Genomic DNA, 16,934 nt, shown 5'->3' on the forward strand with positions numbered 1-16,934 from the left:
TTTCCTTAGTTTTTGTATTCCCCTCTCGTTATTTTAGCTTGGATATCAGTCAGATGTCCGAATTTCAACTTCATGTCAACTTCTATGGACGTGGCATCTTCGTTGGTCATATTTCTAGACGGGGAGGTTCGTTTTCCTTGACATCTTGTGAGTAATTTCTCTGCAGGCATTCGCTTGACTCCCGCATTCAGTAGAATCGTGAGGAAGTCCTTCTCTGGGGAAGTTTGCCTTTTTTAAGGGGAACTCGCTTTACTTCCAGGAAATTCGCTAAGCAGGCAAGAGGCTGACCAGTACCATTTGGCCATGTTGACAAATGGGTTCGGATCTCCTCCATATTAAATCATTAATCAGCCAGTATTGTAGTGAAAGGATAAGCTACATATGAGATGATGTATGGAGTATGATTGGAACGTGGACATTATTAAATTAGGCCTTAGGGCCTAACTGCCTAATTCCAAAGCCATCTCCAGAGAGAGGCAGATGCTTACGGCTCAGTAGTAAAAATCAAAGTCCTTCAAACATGCGACGCTATGGTCGTTACAATAATTAAATCACAATAAGTCACGCATATAGGAGCTGCGCTTCCTAAGATAACAATAGGTTAGGCATACTTTTAAGCGTCATGGAAATGAAACAAAGGACACTAAACTTTAACTTGAATGACATTTCCAGACATACGATATTAGTGTACCTATTGTCTTGACAACTATGTGGGCTACTGCTATACAAAATATTCATTTCATTGACTAGGTGTTTGGCGACATGTATAAGCAACGTCACATCAGAACCCCAACACAGTAATTACAAAGTCGTGACAAAGTAAAAAGCTAATAATATGTAAAATACACATTCAAATTGTACAACTGCACATCTGCCATTGTACTGTTAATGAACTGTATCATAATTTCAAATCTGTTATTATGTGTGGTCTCAACATGTCTAACTCCATAGCCATATAATAATAATAACAATAATAATAATTAATAAGTAATGGAGGTTCATCGTAAATAGAAAACAAACGATTCGAATAATTTCATTTTGAGAGCGTAATGGCATAGATGCATATAGAAACCATTTTCGCAAACCAGAGCTGTTATTTCTTCCGCGATACTGGGAATGCGTCTTGAATTGGACGGTGCCGTAAAAAGAGGCTGTGGTTTACGAGGATGACAGAAACTGGATTGAATTTCACCTATTCATGTTTGTTATACAAATTGTTACGTTTAAAGAATGGCCTCGTTTCATTATTTTTTTCAAGTTGTATTTTCCGACTTGACACATTCTTTCATAACTGCAAACTCTTTCTGATGAGTTCACTGGAATTCGTTGTCCCATGCCGTTGGTTTGATGGTATACAAGAAGATCTCTTGAAAGTACTTTAACGAGTACCATTAGGTGGCGGAAGGGCACAACGACGTCTTATACGTGACAAGGTCGGCAACTTTCTATAAAAAAGAAGACAATATACAAAGAGTCGGCAAGAATGTGAGAGAACTTTCAAGTTCGTTGATTTGTCGGCAGTTATAATAAAATATTTTTCCCAGAGGCATAGTTGACATCGTTTGGTAACGTTAGAGTATGAGGAAGCCTGCTTGAGAACTGACCAGTGTACGTCGTAATTAATGTTGCTGTCTTTTAGGTGCCAAATGTATTTACTGAGTGCAGTGTCTTTCTTCTTGTGATCAAGTTTAAATGAAGACTTGTGGTTGTTAAACCTGCTTTTGAATTCTGTGTCACTAACGCCTATGTATGATTTGTGATCTTGGTTAGTGGTGACTGTTGCTTTGTAAACAACGCTTTTTATGAGGCATTTTCCTGCGAGAGGGCACTCCTTTGGTTTTCTGCAGTTACAGGTATTTTGTTGTGTTTGCTTAGCTTTTGAAAGTATGGCTTTATTATGACCGCTGATTAATTTACCCATGTTGTCCATGCAACTATAGCTCACTTTAGTATTATTACGGTTGAAGATTTTATGCAGTACACTGGATATGGGGAAATGCTTGTCGATGAGGTTGAGAAATTTTCTACCGATGTTTGTTGAAACGTGTTTACTGTAAGGTGGGTTGAACCAAGTTATATTACGGCTGCGATTCCGCTTGCGTTGAGTGTGTCTTGTTTGGTCAAATTTGAGGGTGTGATTATATCCTGCTTCATTGAGTGCATCTTGGTAGGATGATGTAGTGGCGTCGAATAGTTGTTCATCACTGGAAATGTTGGATAGTCGTTGGTTTACCGAGCTGGGTATGGTCTTAATTATGGCTTTAGGATGGTTTGATTTCTTGTTGACGTAGTGGGTGGTGTTATTTGGTTTTGTGTACGGTCGGTATGACTCGTCACGCAAGTTGAAAGTGACATCAAGGAAGTTGACAATTTTGATACCTTGGTCGGTGGTGATTCGAAGGCCGAGTTTCTTAAATTCTGAAGTTAGCTGCTTGGCTACTTTGTTGGCTTTCGATGGTGAATGGTTACGGAGTACAGCTAGGCCATCATCCCTGTATAATCCTACCTCATTATCAAACATATGTTTGACTTTACTAAGTAAGTAGGTGCCTATAAGTTCGCAAGTTTCTGCTCCGTCATAGCAGCCCATAGTAATATCAAATAGGTAGGGCGGGTTAGACTTGTGCCATGGTGAATCATCGTGGAAAAGTAGGGTTTTCTTTGTATGCATAATTATTTCCTTTTCTTCGTTCTTGATATCTGTAAAATTTGATGCGAAGTCAAGTGCTTCATCTAGAAGTTTCTGGGTGATTGATGGGTAGAATTCAACTACATCAAACGTGAGGAAAGAGCATGATTGCTTATTGGTAATAGATGTGAACCATTCAATGACAGAATTAGTGTTTTTCCATTGATGGGTATTAGTGGCCTTGATAATGTCCTTGTTAATGCGGTCGAGTATGGTTTTACTTACAATTCCGATTTCACTTTTTGCGGGGTTGATTAGTCTACATTGAACGTGGTTGGGAAAGTTATCTTTGTGGTCCTTGATTGTAATGAATGCTGGTTTCTGCGCAAGTGTCTCAATTCTGTCATCCAGTTGAAGTTTCTCTGCGATACATTTTGCTTCGGCATTGATTTGTCCGGTTTGTGAAGTGGAAGTCCTCCTGTATTTCGCTGTGGTATTGTCTTTTAACAGTTTTTCGTATTCTTCCTTCTGTAACTTGTAATGATTGTTAGTTTTGTCGGCTGGGATAAACATGTTTTCAGACTGTTTGATACATTTAGCATCTTTGCGTAGCTTATTTAAAAATTGACAATTGATGTTCCTAAATTTTATGTTCTCGATAACATGTAGCAGATCTTCTTCAAACTTAATCATTTCATCAATCTGGGGTGGTGTTTTTCTTGATTTAAAGCCGTAGGTTTCCTTCTGCTTAGGTTTGGCCTCTGGACGAAGGTAGAAGAAGGCTTTCCATCTCATTCTTTTTATCACGCTTTCAGTTTTCTCGATTAATCTTTTTGTGTACTCACGGTCATCTGGTAGTGGGATATTCTTCATGGAGTATCGGAAGTTCACTCGTTCCATTATTGACAAAAGTAGGAGAGTGCTCAACAAATAGGAGCAATTAAATACATATAATTTCATTCTTCTTTCGCCAAGTAGAGTGCTCGATCACCTTGGAGAGCTATCATACATAAAAATGAAAGAAGACGAGTCTGATATTACATAGTGGAATTACACTACGGACCGTTTCACCCGAAGGATCGTCAGGTGTAATAGTGTGGTTTAATAATATTCGTTAGTTATACATAGTTATACATCCTACTTGGCGAAAGAAGAATGAAATTATATGTATATATATATATATATATATATATATATATATATATATATATATATATATATATATATATATATATATATATATATATATATATATATATATATATATATATATATTGTCTGATGAACGCATTGAGCGTGAAACTCGGAGTTACAACCAAGCACCTCAAGTTCCAACCAACCTACTTTGATTATATATATATATATATATATATATATATATATATATAGTTACATTATACGTTGGGAACAAAATTTATGAAGGTCCGTGCCTTTACACAGGTCAGAATAAAGCCACACACGCAACGCGTGTACCACTAGCGCAGCTACAATACGTTTCTATACCTTTTCTAATTTCTCAGTCAATCGACGGATAGCTCGTTCTTTGTCCAAAACGGTGTCCTCTCTCATCGTACTTATCTTTACGCCATCTTCGTTCTGTCTTAGTGCCATCATCTGTATTGAAAAAAAAGACAATCAGTGTACTTTATATGAAAGAGTAGCTATAGTATGTGACTGTATGTGTGTGTGGCAGGGGGATTGTATAACATATGTAGAACATGATTTGGATAATGTGCTTTCTCTATAATGGTTTACATGTAGCTGTTACAGTGAAAAAAATTGTTTCATAATATGGATACGTTTCTGTCTGATTTCATATCACGATATTAGAAGTAGTATATATTTCATTACTGTAAAGGTCATGGGCTGGAACTTGAATTGTGTGAATATTTCGTCATTTTGTCGTGAAATATCTACTTACTGAAACATGCCTAAGCATCAATAGTCAGTGGCATATTTCTTATGTCATAGGTTGGTATACTACTAGATACATATATTTCTATTTCTTTTATTTATTTCGTGTTTGTTTCATTGCATCTTATGTCATCACACAACTCACATTGAACAATTGAGTACAGTGGTGAAAGCGTTAATTAGTCCCACGAAGGAGGGACTATTCCATCCGTGCGTTTGTTCGTTCACAAAACGTCATTTCTCAGACATATGCACGTCAATTTGTGTATTGATGTATGGAAATTTGACCGAATGCCATGTTTGTAGTTTATAATCCATATTTAATGCATAACTCAACAAGCAGTCATCGGAGATGACTCATCCCCCGCAATGGATGTTTTCAGAGAATTGCCACCAGTCATGGTGGTGTGATGTATAAAATACAGTGCCAATGGCATTGTAGGACAACTGTATAAGTGACTGAATATTTACATACGGTTTTTTTGAATGTTTATTTATTTGTCTACTAATGTTGCTATATTTTTGTGATCACTTGGCTGTTGCTATGGGTGTGGTCTTGTTGTTAGACACATTTACATACCATTTTGAATGTTTATTCAATTGTCTATTAATACATATTGTTATCTTTGCGATATGCATGGACATTTGACTGTTGCTATGGGCGTGGTGTTGTTGATAGGTTCATTTGCACACATTTTAAAAATGTTTGTTCACTTGTCTACAAATCCCTATTGTTATCTTTGCAAAAAATACCACCATTTGGCTGTTGCTATGGGCCTGGTCATGGTTGCTAAGGATATTTGCATATATTTTTTGAATGTTTACTTACTTGCCTACTTGATTGTTATTTGACCAAAACACACTGATATTTGGTTGTTGCTATGGGCATGATCATTGTTGCTAAGGTCAATTTTTTTACAGAAAATCTGTAGAATAACACTTCTAAGAACATACCCACAAAATTTCAGGCCAATATGCCCAGTAGTTTTGGAGTTTAAGTTTTCTGACCCAAATATCACATCTTTTGACCCAAAAGTGGCTCTAATAAGTTGACTAAATTGCATTTGGCTGTTGCTATGGGCGTAGTCATGGTTGCTAAGGATATTTGCATACATTTTTTGAATGTTTACTCACTTGCCTACCTGATGTTGTTATATGACCAAAACACACTACTAAATTATACTGAATGGCAGCCATATTTGTAGGAAAAACTCACTATATTACTTCATAAATCAAAACTGTGTTCTAGTGTCTAACCCCATATGATCATGTGCAAGTTTTGTAGTGACCATTGACCTGTGCGTTGACCTACTGGTGTAGACCACAATATTAAGCCATTACTTGCATACTGCAGACATTATGTGTGGCTAATCTATTTTACATATATATAATACAGAACCAGATAAACATACACATACATTATGTTTGGTACTCATATTACTTTCTATTCAATGGCAGCCATATTTGTTGTCAACAATCATGATTTACCACACAACTCAAAAACGTTAATACATAGAGACTACATTCAAGTGTCTACCACCATACTGCCAGATTTAAACTTTCTTCATACTCAATTACCGAAATTCAGTAGTTTCCTGCATTATCAAAACAACTTTGTAGTATTTACTTGTTGCCACCATAAAAAATGTCTCCATTCATCTATTCAGTCACAAAAGAAGTAATGTATTTGGTGTATGGGGGGGGGGGGGGTATTGTACTCTACGAAGACTTTTACTATGATCACTTTCTACTACCAAAGCAAGTTTCAAGTTTCACATTCACATTTAACCCCATCACATTGTTTTAAAATATAAATAGCACAGAAGGAAATTAGCTTCTGAAATGTTTTTTCCTACATATCATGGAGGGTATTCGCTCATTCTTAAAGCTTGAGGTCGTTTGTGAAACATTTACAAGAGTATGCATTCAGGGAAAATGATTCATGGCATGTATCCCTTAAGGGGTCAACCAATCAAAGATTATAATTTTTATATGCAGTGACTGTTCACTAAATTATGGCTAACGTGTTAGGTTATAAAGCTCATGCAACATTACACTGATTATGCACGATCCCTTTTCGAACAAATTGTAACATTGAACTTCCTGTGTTATTCTCTGTACAAATACACCATTATAATAAACAATATAACATACACTGAAAGAAAGATAACCATTTTTCTTATTCCTTTTCGAACAAAATGTAAAGAAAAGTATCGTTTATGTTGTGGAGAATAAGACACAAATGCCAAATACAAGCAGTATGCATTGGGGCCTTCTATTTACCTTTGGCACGAAAGATAGACACAAGACAATAGTATTTGCACCAAATGTGGAGAATCCAGTAAAGGCATACACAAAGGTGACGTCATCGCTCATGAAATACTGGACAGGTGCAGTGATAAACGAAACCAATGCAACCACGTAGATCGATAACGCTATCTGACGACCTTAAACAAAAAGAGTATGCATTAACCTTATTTGTACTCTCTGAATGGAACATCTACAAATCAAAGTAGGCCCTAAATTTCAGCATGTTCATTATATGAATTTATTGGAATATTAAGAAGTTAAGAAGTTCTTTTCTCACATGTTATGTTAGGTAAGCATACAGCAGATGGTATAATCACAAAGAAGTAGCACCACTATAACGTTTACTGACCTCAAGATGTTCGCTCGGTATTGAAAATGTAGAACCTGGTCTATTTAACTTTCTATGTTGACTGGTTGTACAAATATGAGGTCAACCTTAGAAATTACAATTGTATTCTAGTATGAGATACATTCTAAAATTACAACACAAAAAATCAAATCTTACTTTCGTTCAGTCTTTTAATCTCAACAGAACGTATTTCCCATGCCAAGATTACTCCAAAGAGTAGCAAAGATGCTTTATACGTATAGAAAACAGTTATCCAAATCACGAAATACTTTGAATAGCAATTCTCAGTTACTTAGATATAACGAAAGTCGTGTCCATTTTCATCTGTTAATTCCTAAAGAATATACAAACAAAACTAGTCAGTACAGTAAGTTGCATGTAGGGGCATTTAAGAAGCAACACACAGACACAGACACAGACAGACAGACAGACAGACAGACAGACACACACACACATATATATATGTATATATATATATATATATATATATATATATATATATATATATATATATATATATATAGTTTTGGTAGTACTGGAACTCTTTCTTGGGTGTAACTCGGAGTTTCACGCATATTGCGATCATCAGAGTGTCTGATGATCGCAATATGCGTGAAACTCCGAGTTACACCCAAGAAAGAGTTCCAGTACTACCAAAACTATTACGCTCTGCCACTGCGGTATAGAGCACTGTCTTATAGCAGATTGATACTCACCGAGTTATATATATATATATATATATATATATATATATATATATATATATATATATATATATATATATATATATATATGTGTGTGTGTGTGTGTGTGTAACATGCTGTAGTATTTCTGTTAGATAGCAATTTGTTTTCTTATGGACGTGCAAGCGCCTGTATTGCATATTGTGATTATTGCATGCGTCCTTTTGTACTGTTTATGCTTAAGAGTAATATATAAGTGTTTAACAATTATAGAGGATTTGTGTTATAGATAACTTTGATATTGTACTTAGACCTATTTATTACGGGTGTCGACTCACTTGAATTGAAAGCAATTGCATATTAATGTAACGTTACACATCAATAGTAAAGTATATTGACTACTATACCATAGATTGCAATACACTCGTTGTGCTTGACATGGAGTCTGCTATTATCCAACAACCAGACACCAGGATGTCAAATATAACCATGGTAACAACACCGAGAATAAGTCTTGTGTCTCCCACGCGCTATGTAAAGATAAAGCAGAATTTGTACAATCACCAACGTGATTACAATACACTGTACAATAAGTTTAGTGTACTACTTCAGATGCTTTATTTGCAAAGGGATGTTTAGCTTTACTCTAGAATGGGTGTCATGAGTAAATATATTGCATACTTTCAATACAATCCTTGGGCTAACTATTATGCTTTGAACCCTGTTCAGAAAATACTATTATCAACATTATGTTACTTTCAAGTTATACGGTCTTACATTAACAAATTATTTTGGTATCAAATAATTTAACATGGTCCTCAAGCGTAAATATAATATCTCAACATGAATCATTTTCTGTCAATGATGCATATGTTTGTTGTCATTGTGCCGGAGTAAAACTTGGTTGTAATTAGCAATTTTTGATTTTTAAAGAGTAAACTATTGTCCTGTGAAAACAGATTTCCTATTTGCAGAACCTTGCGATTGTGAATTAAGACTTTGTTTTAAGGCTTATAAGTAAACTTAATAGATATAAAAACAATTGTGACTTAAACTTACAATTTGTTTAAATTTTCCAACGGCGATCTTAAATATTGCAAAAACTCTATATGTCTTCATAAATATTGCACCAAATGCTAGTGACATACCAAGTGATAACAACAGAGGCTGGGCCTGGAGGATAATAAAACAAACACAAATTAGGACATTATTGGCGAAATTAGTAAAATATCTACTTTTTGTATGTAGATTATATAACAAAAGGTTTATATGTCAGTTTTTAAGAATAAAGAGAGAATCGTTGAAGTTGCATTTTGTTGCTACCATCCTAAACTCTTAAATCATTTTCTTTAAAAAAGTACTACACAGAATAAAGTGTCCGACTGTTGTAAACTTATTCGAGTTAGAATTCGAATGCACCTCGTGATAGATTTCCTGAAAATGACAGTTCCTATAAGCTCCCTAAATATTGCTTGTTGCTGGGCCTTTGAACAGACACTTGGGGAGATTCACCATCTGTTTTCAATTCAAATTAATCATCTTGTTTCTTTCCACTCTTTTTACAAACACTGTATTAAGCGGCCATATTAAATTCTAATATCATGGCTTAATTTTTAGATAACTTTGACTTCTATTTACAGCGACTCTTTATCATATATTAGGAATTTTCTTGGAAACGACAGCACTTTTTACTTAGTGATATACTATCATATTAAAAAAAATAAAATTAATGATAAATTTACGTACATGACATTGTACAGTAAAGTTCAAAGATGTCATGCTAGAAGTATCAATTCCATACAGTATTATTAACACGTACAGATGGATACACCCAATGGCAATAAAGTTGTTCAGTAGAGGACTTGAAATCTTGATTACTCTGAAAGAAGATACGGTGTAACAGTTGTTTTAATGTAACATGGTAAATGCTGACCTATAAGCGAATGCCAAGGAATATATGTAAGAAGTATCAGCATCATACAATATATAAAGATACATGCATCAAATAGCGTGAAATTTCAAAGTGTTTTTGTGTACCTTGAAAGAGTGTGTCCTTCTTTTTTCACAGTCTTCGAAACTAAACAAATTGTGTGGTTCCGACTACACTCAATTTCAGAATAGTTTTTTCTTTCTATGTGGCAATGTCTAGTTCAGGTAGTTATGATTCCTTTGTTTACCATATGGTATCTGTACGTGTTATTGGTTTCTTTCCATAATATATACAGTCATTACAGATTAGAAGAACAGTTTTATATTGTCTTTTTACGTTGATGTCAGTTTCCGCATCCACTAATTCTCGCGAGACACGTTTCGCTATTTTATTTTTTCTCTCAAATACGTAAACAAATGTTTAGGGTTGTAAGGGAAATCTAGCTTTATCCAAAAAACTCACTTTCTCCTCCGGTAAATGATATTTAAAGTTAAACACATTAATGCACATAGAATTCCGGCACTAGCCATCGTATACAATGTTATTCGAACCGTTTCTGAAGGGGAAACAGTTATAGTCACTTCTTGTACGCCATCTGTTGGAGGCTTCTTGCCTATAAACAATATAGTACACAAAGAGATTGAATATCGTGACACGTTTCTCTAAGAATCGTTAACCACGTTTTTATACTTGATAACAGGCAACAGACAGGTTCATGCTTAAACTTCGGTAATTCGAGTACTGTACGCTGATACACAACCACGTTACTTCTGTCATGTCTACGTTGCTTCGTTTACCATATAGCCAAAGCATAGATGTGAAAAAAGAAACTTGCCGGTGTATCAACGAATTAAACAGTAACATAATTATTGAAGTTCCCACCTTATGAACTTGTGTCTATATATACACAGATACACACACACACACACACACACACATTGTGTTACATTTCTGATCAGCATGTTGCCATTGCTGGTAGAGTAAGTACCTACCATGGGGAATGTGGTGCACACTAGGCATTAATTGAAAAAAGAAAGGAATTAAATGACTTAATAGTCAAATGATTCACATCTAACGGTGACATAATTTTAGCGTAAATTGTTACGTACCGTTGATTTCCCAAGTGAACAGAATGTCTGCATCCCAATCAAACTTGTCTCTTTCGACGTTATACCGACCAACATTAACTCTCTGTTCAACCATGCCTTTATAACGAGAAATACATGTATGCATGTTTCGTAACTATACGATATAACGATTACCATAGAGTGTAAACGCAACCTTGATACAGATAGATTCTCAACAGGCAGTGTGTACTTTTGGGACAGTGGTTTCGGCGATCATAAATGATTCAATAAGTAGCTACATGATGAAGAAATAAAGAAAAATAACAAGGAAATATCAAACCGAAAAAGAAATACAGTTCACATAGAAAATACAACTCAGGTGTCCGACGTAGTGAGCATAGAATATGTAACTTTGGTGGCCGACATAGAGACCATGTGAATAACCAAGAATGCCATCAAACAGGTTGTAATGGGGTTGTGCGGTGAGTCTATTTGTTTTGCATATAATTAAGGCAGACTTTCTCTCTGAAAATCAAATTCCTTCCTTGAAATCTCTCCAAATTTTGCTGTAATATGAAAATTTGTTCCTACTTCCTTTTAAATTAATAACATAACTTTTGGATTTCACTATCTTGTTTTTCAAGGAAATCATTTATACATTCTAAAATGGACCGACGTTAATATAATTATAATTTTGACCTCGCTTTAATAAGTTTACATGGTGACTCGGGATAATTTTACTGGATTTTAAAAGAATTGATTGGACATTTGTTGACCAAAGTAACAAGCAAAAATGTAAGATTTGTATATCCTAGTTTGTACTACATGTAGTATATTGAAACAACTACACAACTTCAACCCAGCTATCAATACTAGTAGTATCTTTACTCAACTCACCTTGTTTTTGCTCAATAATTATGTCCGATATTCTGTCACCCTTGTCAGTTAATTGTACCAGTCCCTACAGAAGATTAAATAATAACCGTAGTACATACAACATTCCTGTAGAAAAGGTTTTCAGCTGAAACATTTGAACTTGTATTGATTATATGTGTAAAAAGTGGGTCCATACAGGAAAATAAGGACAATCACCGAGTACATCATCCAGATATGTGATATAACGAGTGCGAAGATATCAGCTATGATAACATTCGGAAATCTATGTATTAAGCCTTAATTTTCATTAAACAAACAAATGCTTACAAAGATGAAAGTAAGGACGGTAGATTGGTATTAACACTTAGTATATTTGATGAACATGAACAACTATTCTATGTATAGTTTGAAAGATTTAACAAAAACACGATGATACCTGAAGACACATCGATAGCAATATAATTGAAAGAGTAAATACAAATACTCACTGTCACACCTGAGAATTTCAAATCTAGAATTGTTTCCTTCAATATATCTGCCATAGATCTATTGTGTGCTAGATCAGACAGACTTTGTTGATGTCCACTTTCCGATAGAATTCCATTGGTATTATTTAAAGCCAGGGCTATTGCTACAACGGAATCGTAGACAAACCCACTGTAGTAATGGTGGGATTGCATATGTCTATAAATCTCGATATCTGCTGGACTTGGTTTCTGCAAATAACATAGAAAGCATTTCACCACAGAGGTCGTCACTCACTTCCTTGCTGAATTATAAAATACTCCTGCATGAGTCAGACATTATCAAAACATGACATACATGTGAATATACATGTACTAGCAACATTATTTTATGATATTGATACTATTTTTCAGATTAATTTATTCTTAACAACTGTAACACTTGATTTTAAAGAACGGCAACGGTTTGATTCATACAAGAGTGCCTTTGGGTCCCATGTTACGAACACCCATATCTAGTTCATAACTTCGGATACTAAAACAGAACTTTGTTGCCAAGCAAAAAGTTACTCGAGCTATGAAAGGACATTTGCCCAAAGTGCAATCTTACGCATCGGTGCTAAGCACCATGTTTATCAGTAAAAGAAAGGCACGTCACCGAGACATGTGCATTGATGTGATCAGGACATTTCTTGGAATATATGCTTAACTTTTTTTTCAAAATGATTCATATTTGACTTTGGTACGATCTGGTAAATACTTTACAAATATTTTGCGTGTTACATCTATTACATTATATCTAACTTACCAAGCCATAAAAATCTACATCATTAAAGTCGCTTGCATATGATTCTATTTTAACTGCGATGTGTCCATCTAGAGCTGTAAGCATTTCATCTAACGTACACGTATCATCATTTCCATCACCACTGGCAAGGTACCAATCATTTATAAGCCAACCAAGTAGCATCCACACATACCTCTGTCCATACTGGCCAGTTCTGAATGCCTTTTATTTTGACGAAAATTGGCCACATAAACCGTTAGTATTTATTTTATAAACCGTGCCACTTTCTATCTGTTCTTACTGGTTCTAATGTATGTATGTATGTATTTATGTATGTATGTATATATGTATGTATGTATGTATGTATGTATGTATGTATGTATGTATGTCTGTCTGTCTGTCCGTCCGTCTCTCCGTCCGTCCGTCCATACCCCATTATATATGTTCTTAGTAGTTGTTGACTTACATGTCATATTACATTTTTAAATACCCTTACAAGTGTAGTATATAGCGTTACAAAAACAAAACTGTCTACGAAATGTGTATACCTTAATTAGACTATACAATGCTACAGAATCGTGTTTACTATATGCATGTTCACTAGTATATTTACAAACAGGTCTTCATGGAAGACATATCCCCTAAAAAGTATTTCTTGTAGTGACTACAATTATGTCACAGGCTTTCAGTTAAAAAAGGACAACAACTATGGCATGGCTTCTAAAGCAATAAAAAAGATACACTGACAATTCTGAAAGAGTCGTTCATTTCATATCTATTATGTGGAGATCCTTGACAATTTCAGGCACATTAGCATTAATACTTATATTATCTTAATGATTTCAATATAGGAAGACATAGCTATTTGATCCTGAAGATGAAGGTCAAGGTTAAAAGTCAATGTGCCATTAAAAAGCTCATGATTGATAGCATGGGTGAAGACACTTGAATGAGGTCTCTATCTGTTAAACTTCAAGAGTTATTGGGCAAAGAGTGATTATTTATGACAAATATGGCTACAATTTTGCTGTTATCGTTGGGGTTGTAAAACTAAGTGATGTGTATGTGCAGACCATAGCATCTGACATTTATACAATGTTTGGTTGAAATCAGTCCATGCATATCAGAGATATACATATACACTAATATTGCTATTTGACCTTGAAGAGGGAGGTCTAGGTCAAAAGTCAATGTGCCATTAAAAAGCTCATGATCGATAACACTAGTGAAGACACTTGAATTATGTCTCTACCTGTCAAGCTTCAAGAGTTATTGGGCAAAGTGTGATTATTTACGACAGATATGGCCACCATTTAGCTGTTATCATTGGGATTGTGAAACGAAGTGATGTGCATATGCAGACTATATCATCTGACATTTGTACATGGTTTGGTTGAAATCAGTTCATGCATATCGGAGATATGTATACGCACTTTGACAATAATATGGCTATATGACCTTGAAGATGGAGGTCAAGGTCAAAAGCCAATGTGCCATTAAAAAGCTCATGATTTTTATCATGGCTGGATACACTTGAATGAGGTCTCTATCTGTTAAACTTCAAGAGTAATTGGGCAAAGTGTGATTATTTATGACAAATATGGCCGCCATTTAGCTGTTATCAATTGGGGTTGTAACACTAAGTAATGGGTATGTGCAGACTATAGCATCTGACATTTGTACACGGTTTGGTTGAAATTGGCGAATGTATATTAGAGATACAGGTGGATACGGACGGACGGACAGACGAACGGAGCCCAACGTGGAAGCCCCCGTCGGCTCCTCCCTTTGGGGGCTAAAAATACAAACTATCTATGACTGAAAATGGAATATGATACTTAATAAACATTTAATATGTTCATGCTAAGTTCAAAGTGAATCAATGTTTGTCATAATTACCTGACACATGATTTTCCTTGACATCTTTGCATATCCCAATGCGACGATAATTCGGGCATTGTGCCTCTATGGAAAAGTAGCAATCAATTATACGCTTCGAATGGAATGGTTTTCTAGAGTAATCCTCTTGATATTCCAAACATTTGCAATTGGAAATATGAAATGTAACGAACACAAACATGCATTCTTACACCTTACAATGATCACCAGTAAGCACACATATATACAGATTAACCAATGAAAACATGCAAATTGCCAATTCAGACATGATTTATTGCCTGAAAAAGTGATTTATTGAATGTAAACGTATGTATATATTTACACATTTTCTCAATACTTCTTGCAATTATAACAATAAGGAAAATGTATATTAATTTAAGTTTCGAATTGAAATACCTTGATACTTTGCAACTGAGCTAATGGCCCCTCTCCACTTTCCACGTGCTCTATCGTTAAAATCTCATAATTGCCCCGGGATCTCAGTAAGGACACGAGTTCTTTCATCAACTGTAAAGTAGAACATTAAATGGACACAGGTACATTTATAACCTCGAAGTACGTACTATTACAAAATGGGACCTTAAATACATAAATATTACTACTAGATTGTATTTTATCCCGAGGACGCTAATGTTAGGCTTGATTCAAAATTTGAGTTGAATTGTACATAAATACATATCAAGTCAATATATATTATAGGTCCTCTTAGGCATATAGGTAGGCCTAATTTGCTGTGGAAGGGCTCCACGATCAAGACAGGCTTGATACATCCTCGTCATGTTATTGATGACACTTTCTTTTTAACAATACATGACCTCAGGGTAAAACGATAAGGATTGTTCATTGAAATGACTTTCAATTAACTCGAGATAACATCTTACAAAGAACGACATAACAGCTCAAACTCCAATTAAACATGTTTTAACCCGAATACACTACAGTCTTCTTATGTTTATCCGAGAAATAATTTTTATGAAATGTTTTACCAGAGTAAATATTTCGACGTTTTCAAATATAATAGCCACTTTGTTCCACTTGAACTCTCGAAAGAGGGCTTCCCATGCTGTTAGGAATACAGCATCAGTTGGAGTAGTGCGAATAAACAAAGGGTATCTCTCCTTATTTGAAAATGCTAGTGACGAAGCAGTTGCAGACACCTGTGGAGGAATCAAATAGTCATGCGTTATCTGGTTTTTATCTTAGTTTATGTGCTGTACAACTCTAAACCCGTTACCATACAGTACGAAGAAAGCATATTGCGCCCAAATCAAATCGATATCGCCCAATCTATACCGGTCTGTATCGATTTAACTTATGTTCCAAACACAAATTTGAAAGTCTTCACTTTGTTTCTGAAGGCATTGTGAGTTATTATTTTGGAGTTACATTCATATTGTAGTTTACAAGGTTCACACACACACACACACACACACACACACACACACACACACACACACACACATGTATATATATGTGTGTGTGTGTGTGTGTGTGTGTGTGTGTGTGTCTACCTTACAGATAATCAATCAGTTCAGTCAAGTAATCACCATGACAAGAAACAACAACAACAAGACCAAGAAAAGTCATGGATGAAATCATATGCGTAAATCTTATCTCTAAACAGATATATTCTGCAATTGTTGGGAGTGACGTTAGAAACATATTCACTATCCTTCTTGAATGAGAGACGATTGTCTATATTCAAGCTGATGTACTTACCTGAACTAGATTGTAAAGAGATGCTACGTCGCATATAGGTTTAGCTATCATGGAAGAACCAGTAAGAAACAACATCATTATCTTAGGTTCTTTGTAAACGAAGTCATACAATATCTTTAGAGCATCTCCCTCACCTGTCTGGAAAGGTAGACAGGTACAACAACACTTAAACCTCAGCAATTGTATCAATTTCCTCCTGTAGGCTATAGAAGTTTGACAATTTATTTTCCTGAATGATGTCGTGGTGACAGTTTGTGGAGGTTTATGTGGCCTAAAAATAATTGCTTGGTTTCCGTTACCCGACCCT

At 35.2% G+C, this 16,934-nt stretch overlaps 1 protein-coding gene across 1 annotated transcript in view; it reads right to left on the reverse strand.

Moving 5' to 3' along the window:
• Positions 1–4,126: 4,126 nt before the first annotated feature.
• LOC144433709 (gamma-aminobutyric acid type B receptor subunit 1-like) overlaps positions 4,127–16,934 on the reverse strand; it is a 30,608-nt gene continuing 17,800 nt past the window's right edge. Inside the window, exons 3-14 of the mRNA XM_078122063.1 lie at positions 16,628–16,765; positions 15,895–16,065; positions 15,305–15,415; positions 13,031–13,231; positions 12,247–12,474; positions 11,780–11,843; positions 10,925–11,020; positions 10,367–10,428; positions 9,705–9,764; positions 8,945–9,058; positions 8,293–8,415; positions 4,127–4,243 (exon numbers count right to left, since the gene is read on the reverse strand). Of these exons, the coding sequence (XP_077978189.1) occupies positions 4,127–4,243; positions 8,293–8,415; positions 8,945–9,058; positions 9,705–9,764; positions 10,367–10,428; positions 10,925–11,020; positions 11,780–11,843; positions 12,247–12,474; positions 13,031–13,231; positions 15,305–15,415; positions 15,895–16,065; positions 16,628–16,765 (1,485 nt within the window). The remainder of the gene's footprint in view (positions 4,244–8,292; positions 8,416–8,944; positions 9,059–9,704; positions 9,765–10,366; positions 10,429–10,924; positions 11,021–11,779; positions 11,844–12,246; positions 12,475–13,030; positions 13,232–15,304; positions 15,416–15,894; positions 16,066–16,627; positions 16,766–16,934) is intronic.

Source organism: Glandiceps talaboti, chromosome 4, assembly GCF_964340395.1.
Source record: "Glandiceps talaboti chromosome 4, keGlaTala1.1, whole genome shotgun sequence".
In the NCBI taxonomy this organism is placed as follows: domain Eukaryota; kingdom Metazoa; phylum Hemichordata; class Enteropneusta; family Spengelidae; genus Glandiceps; species Glandiceps talaboti.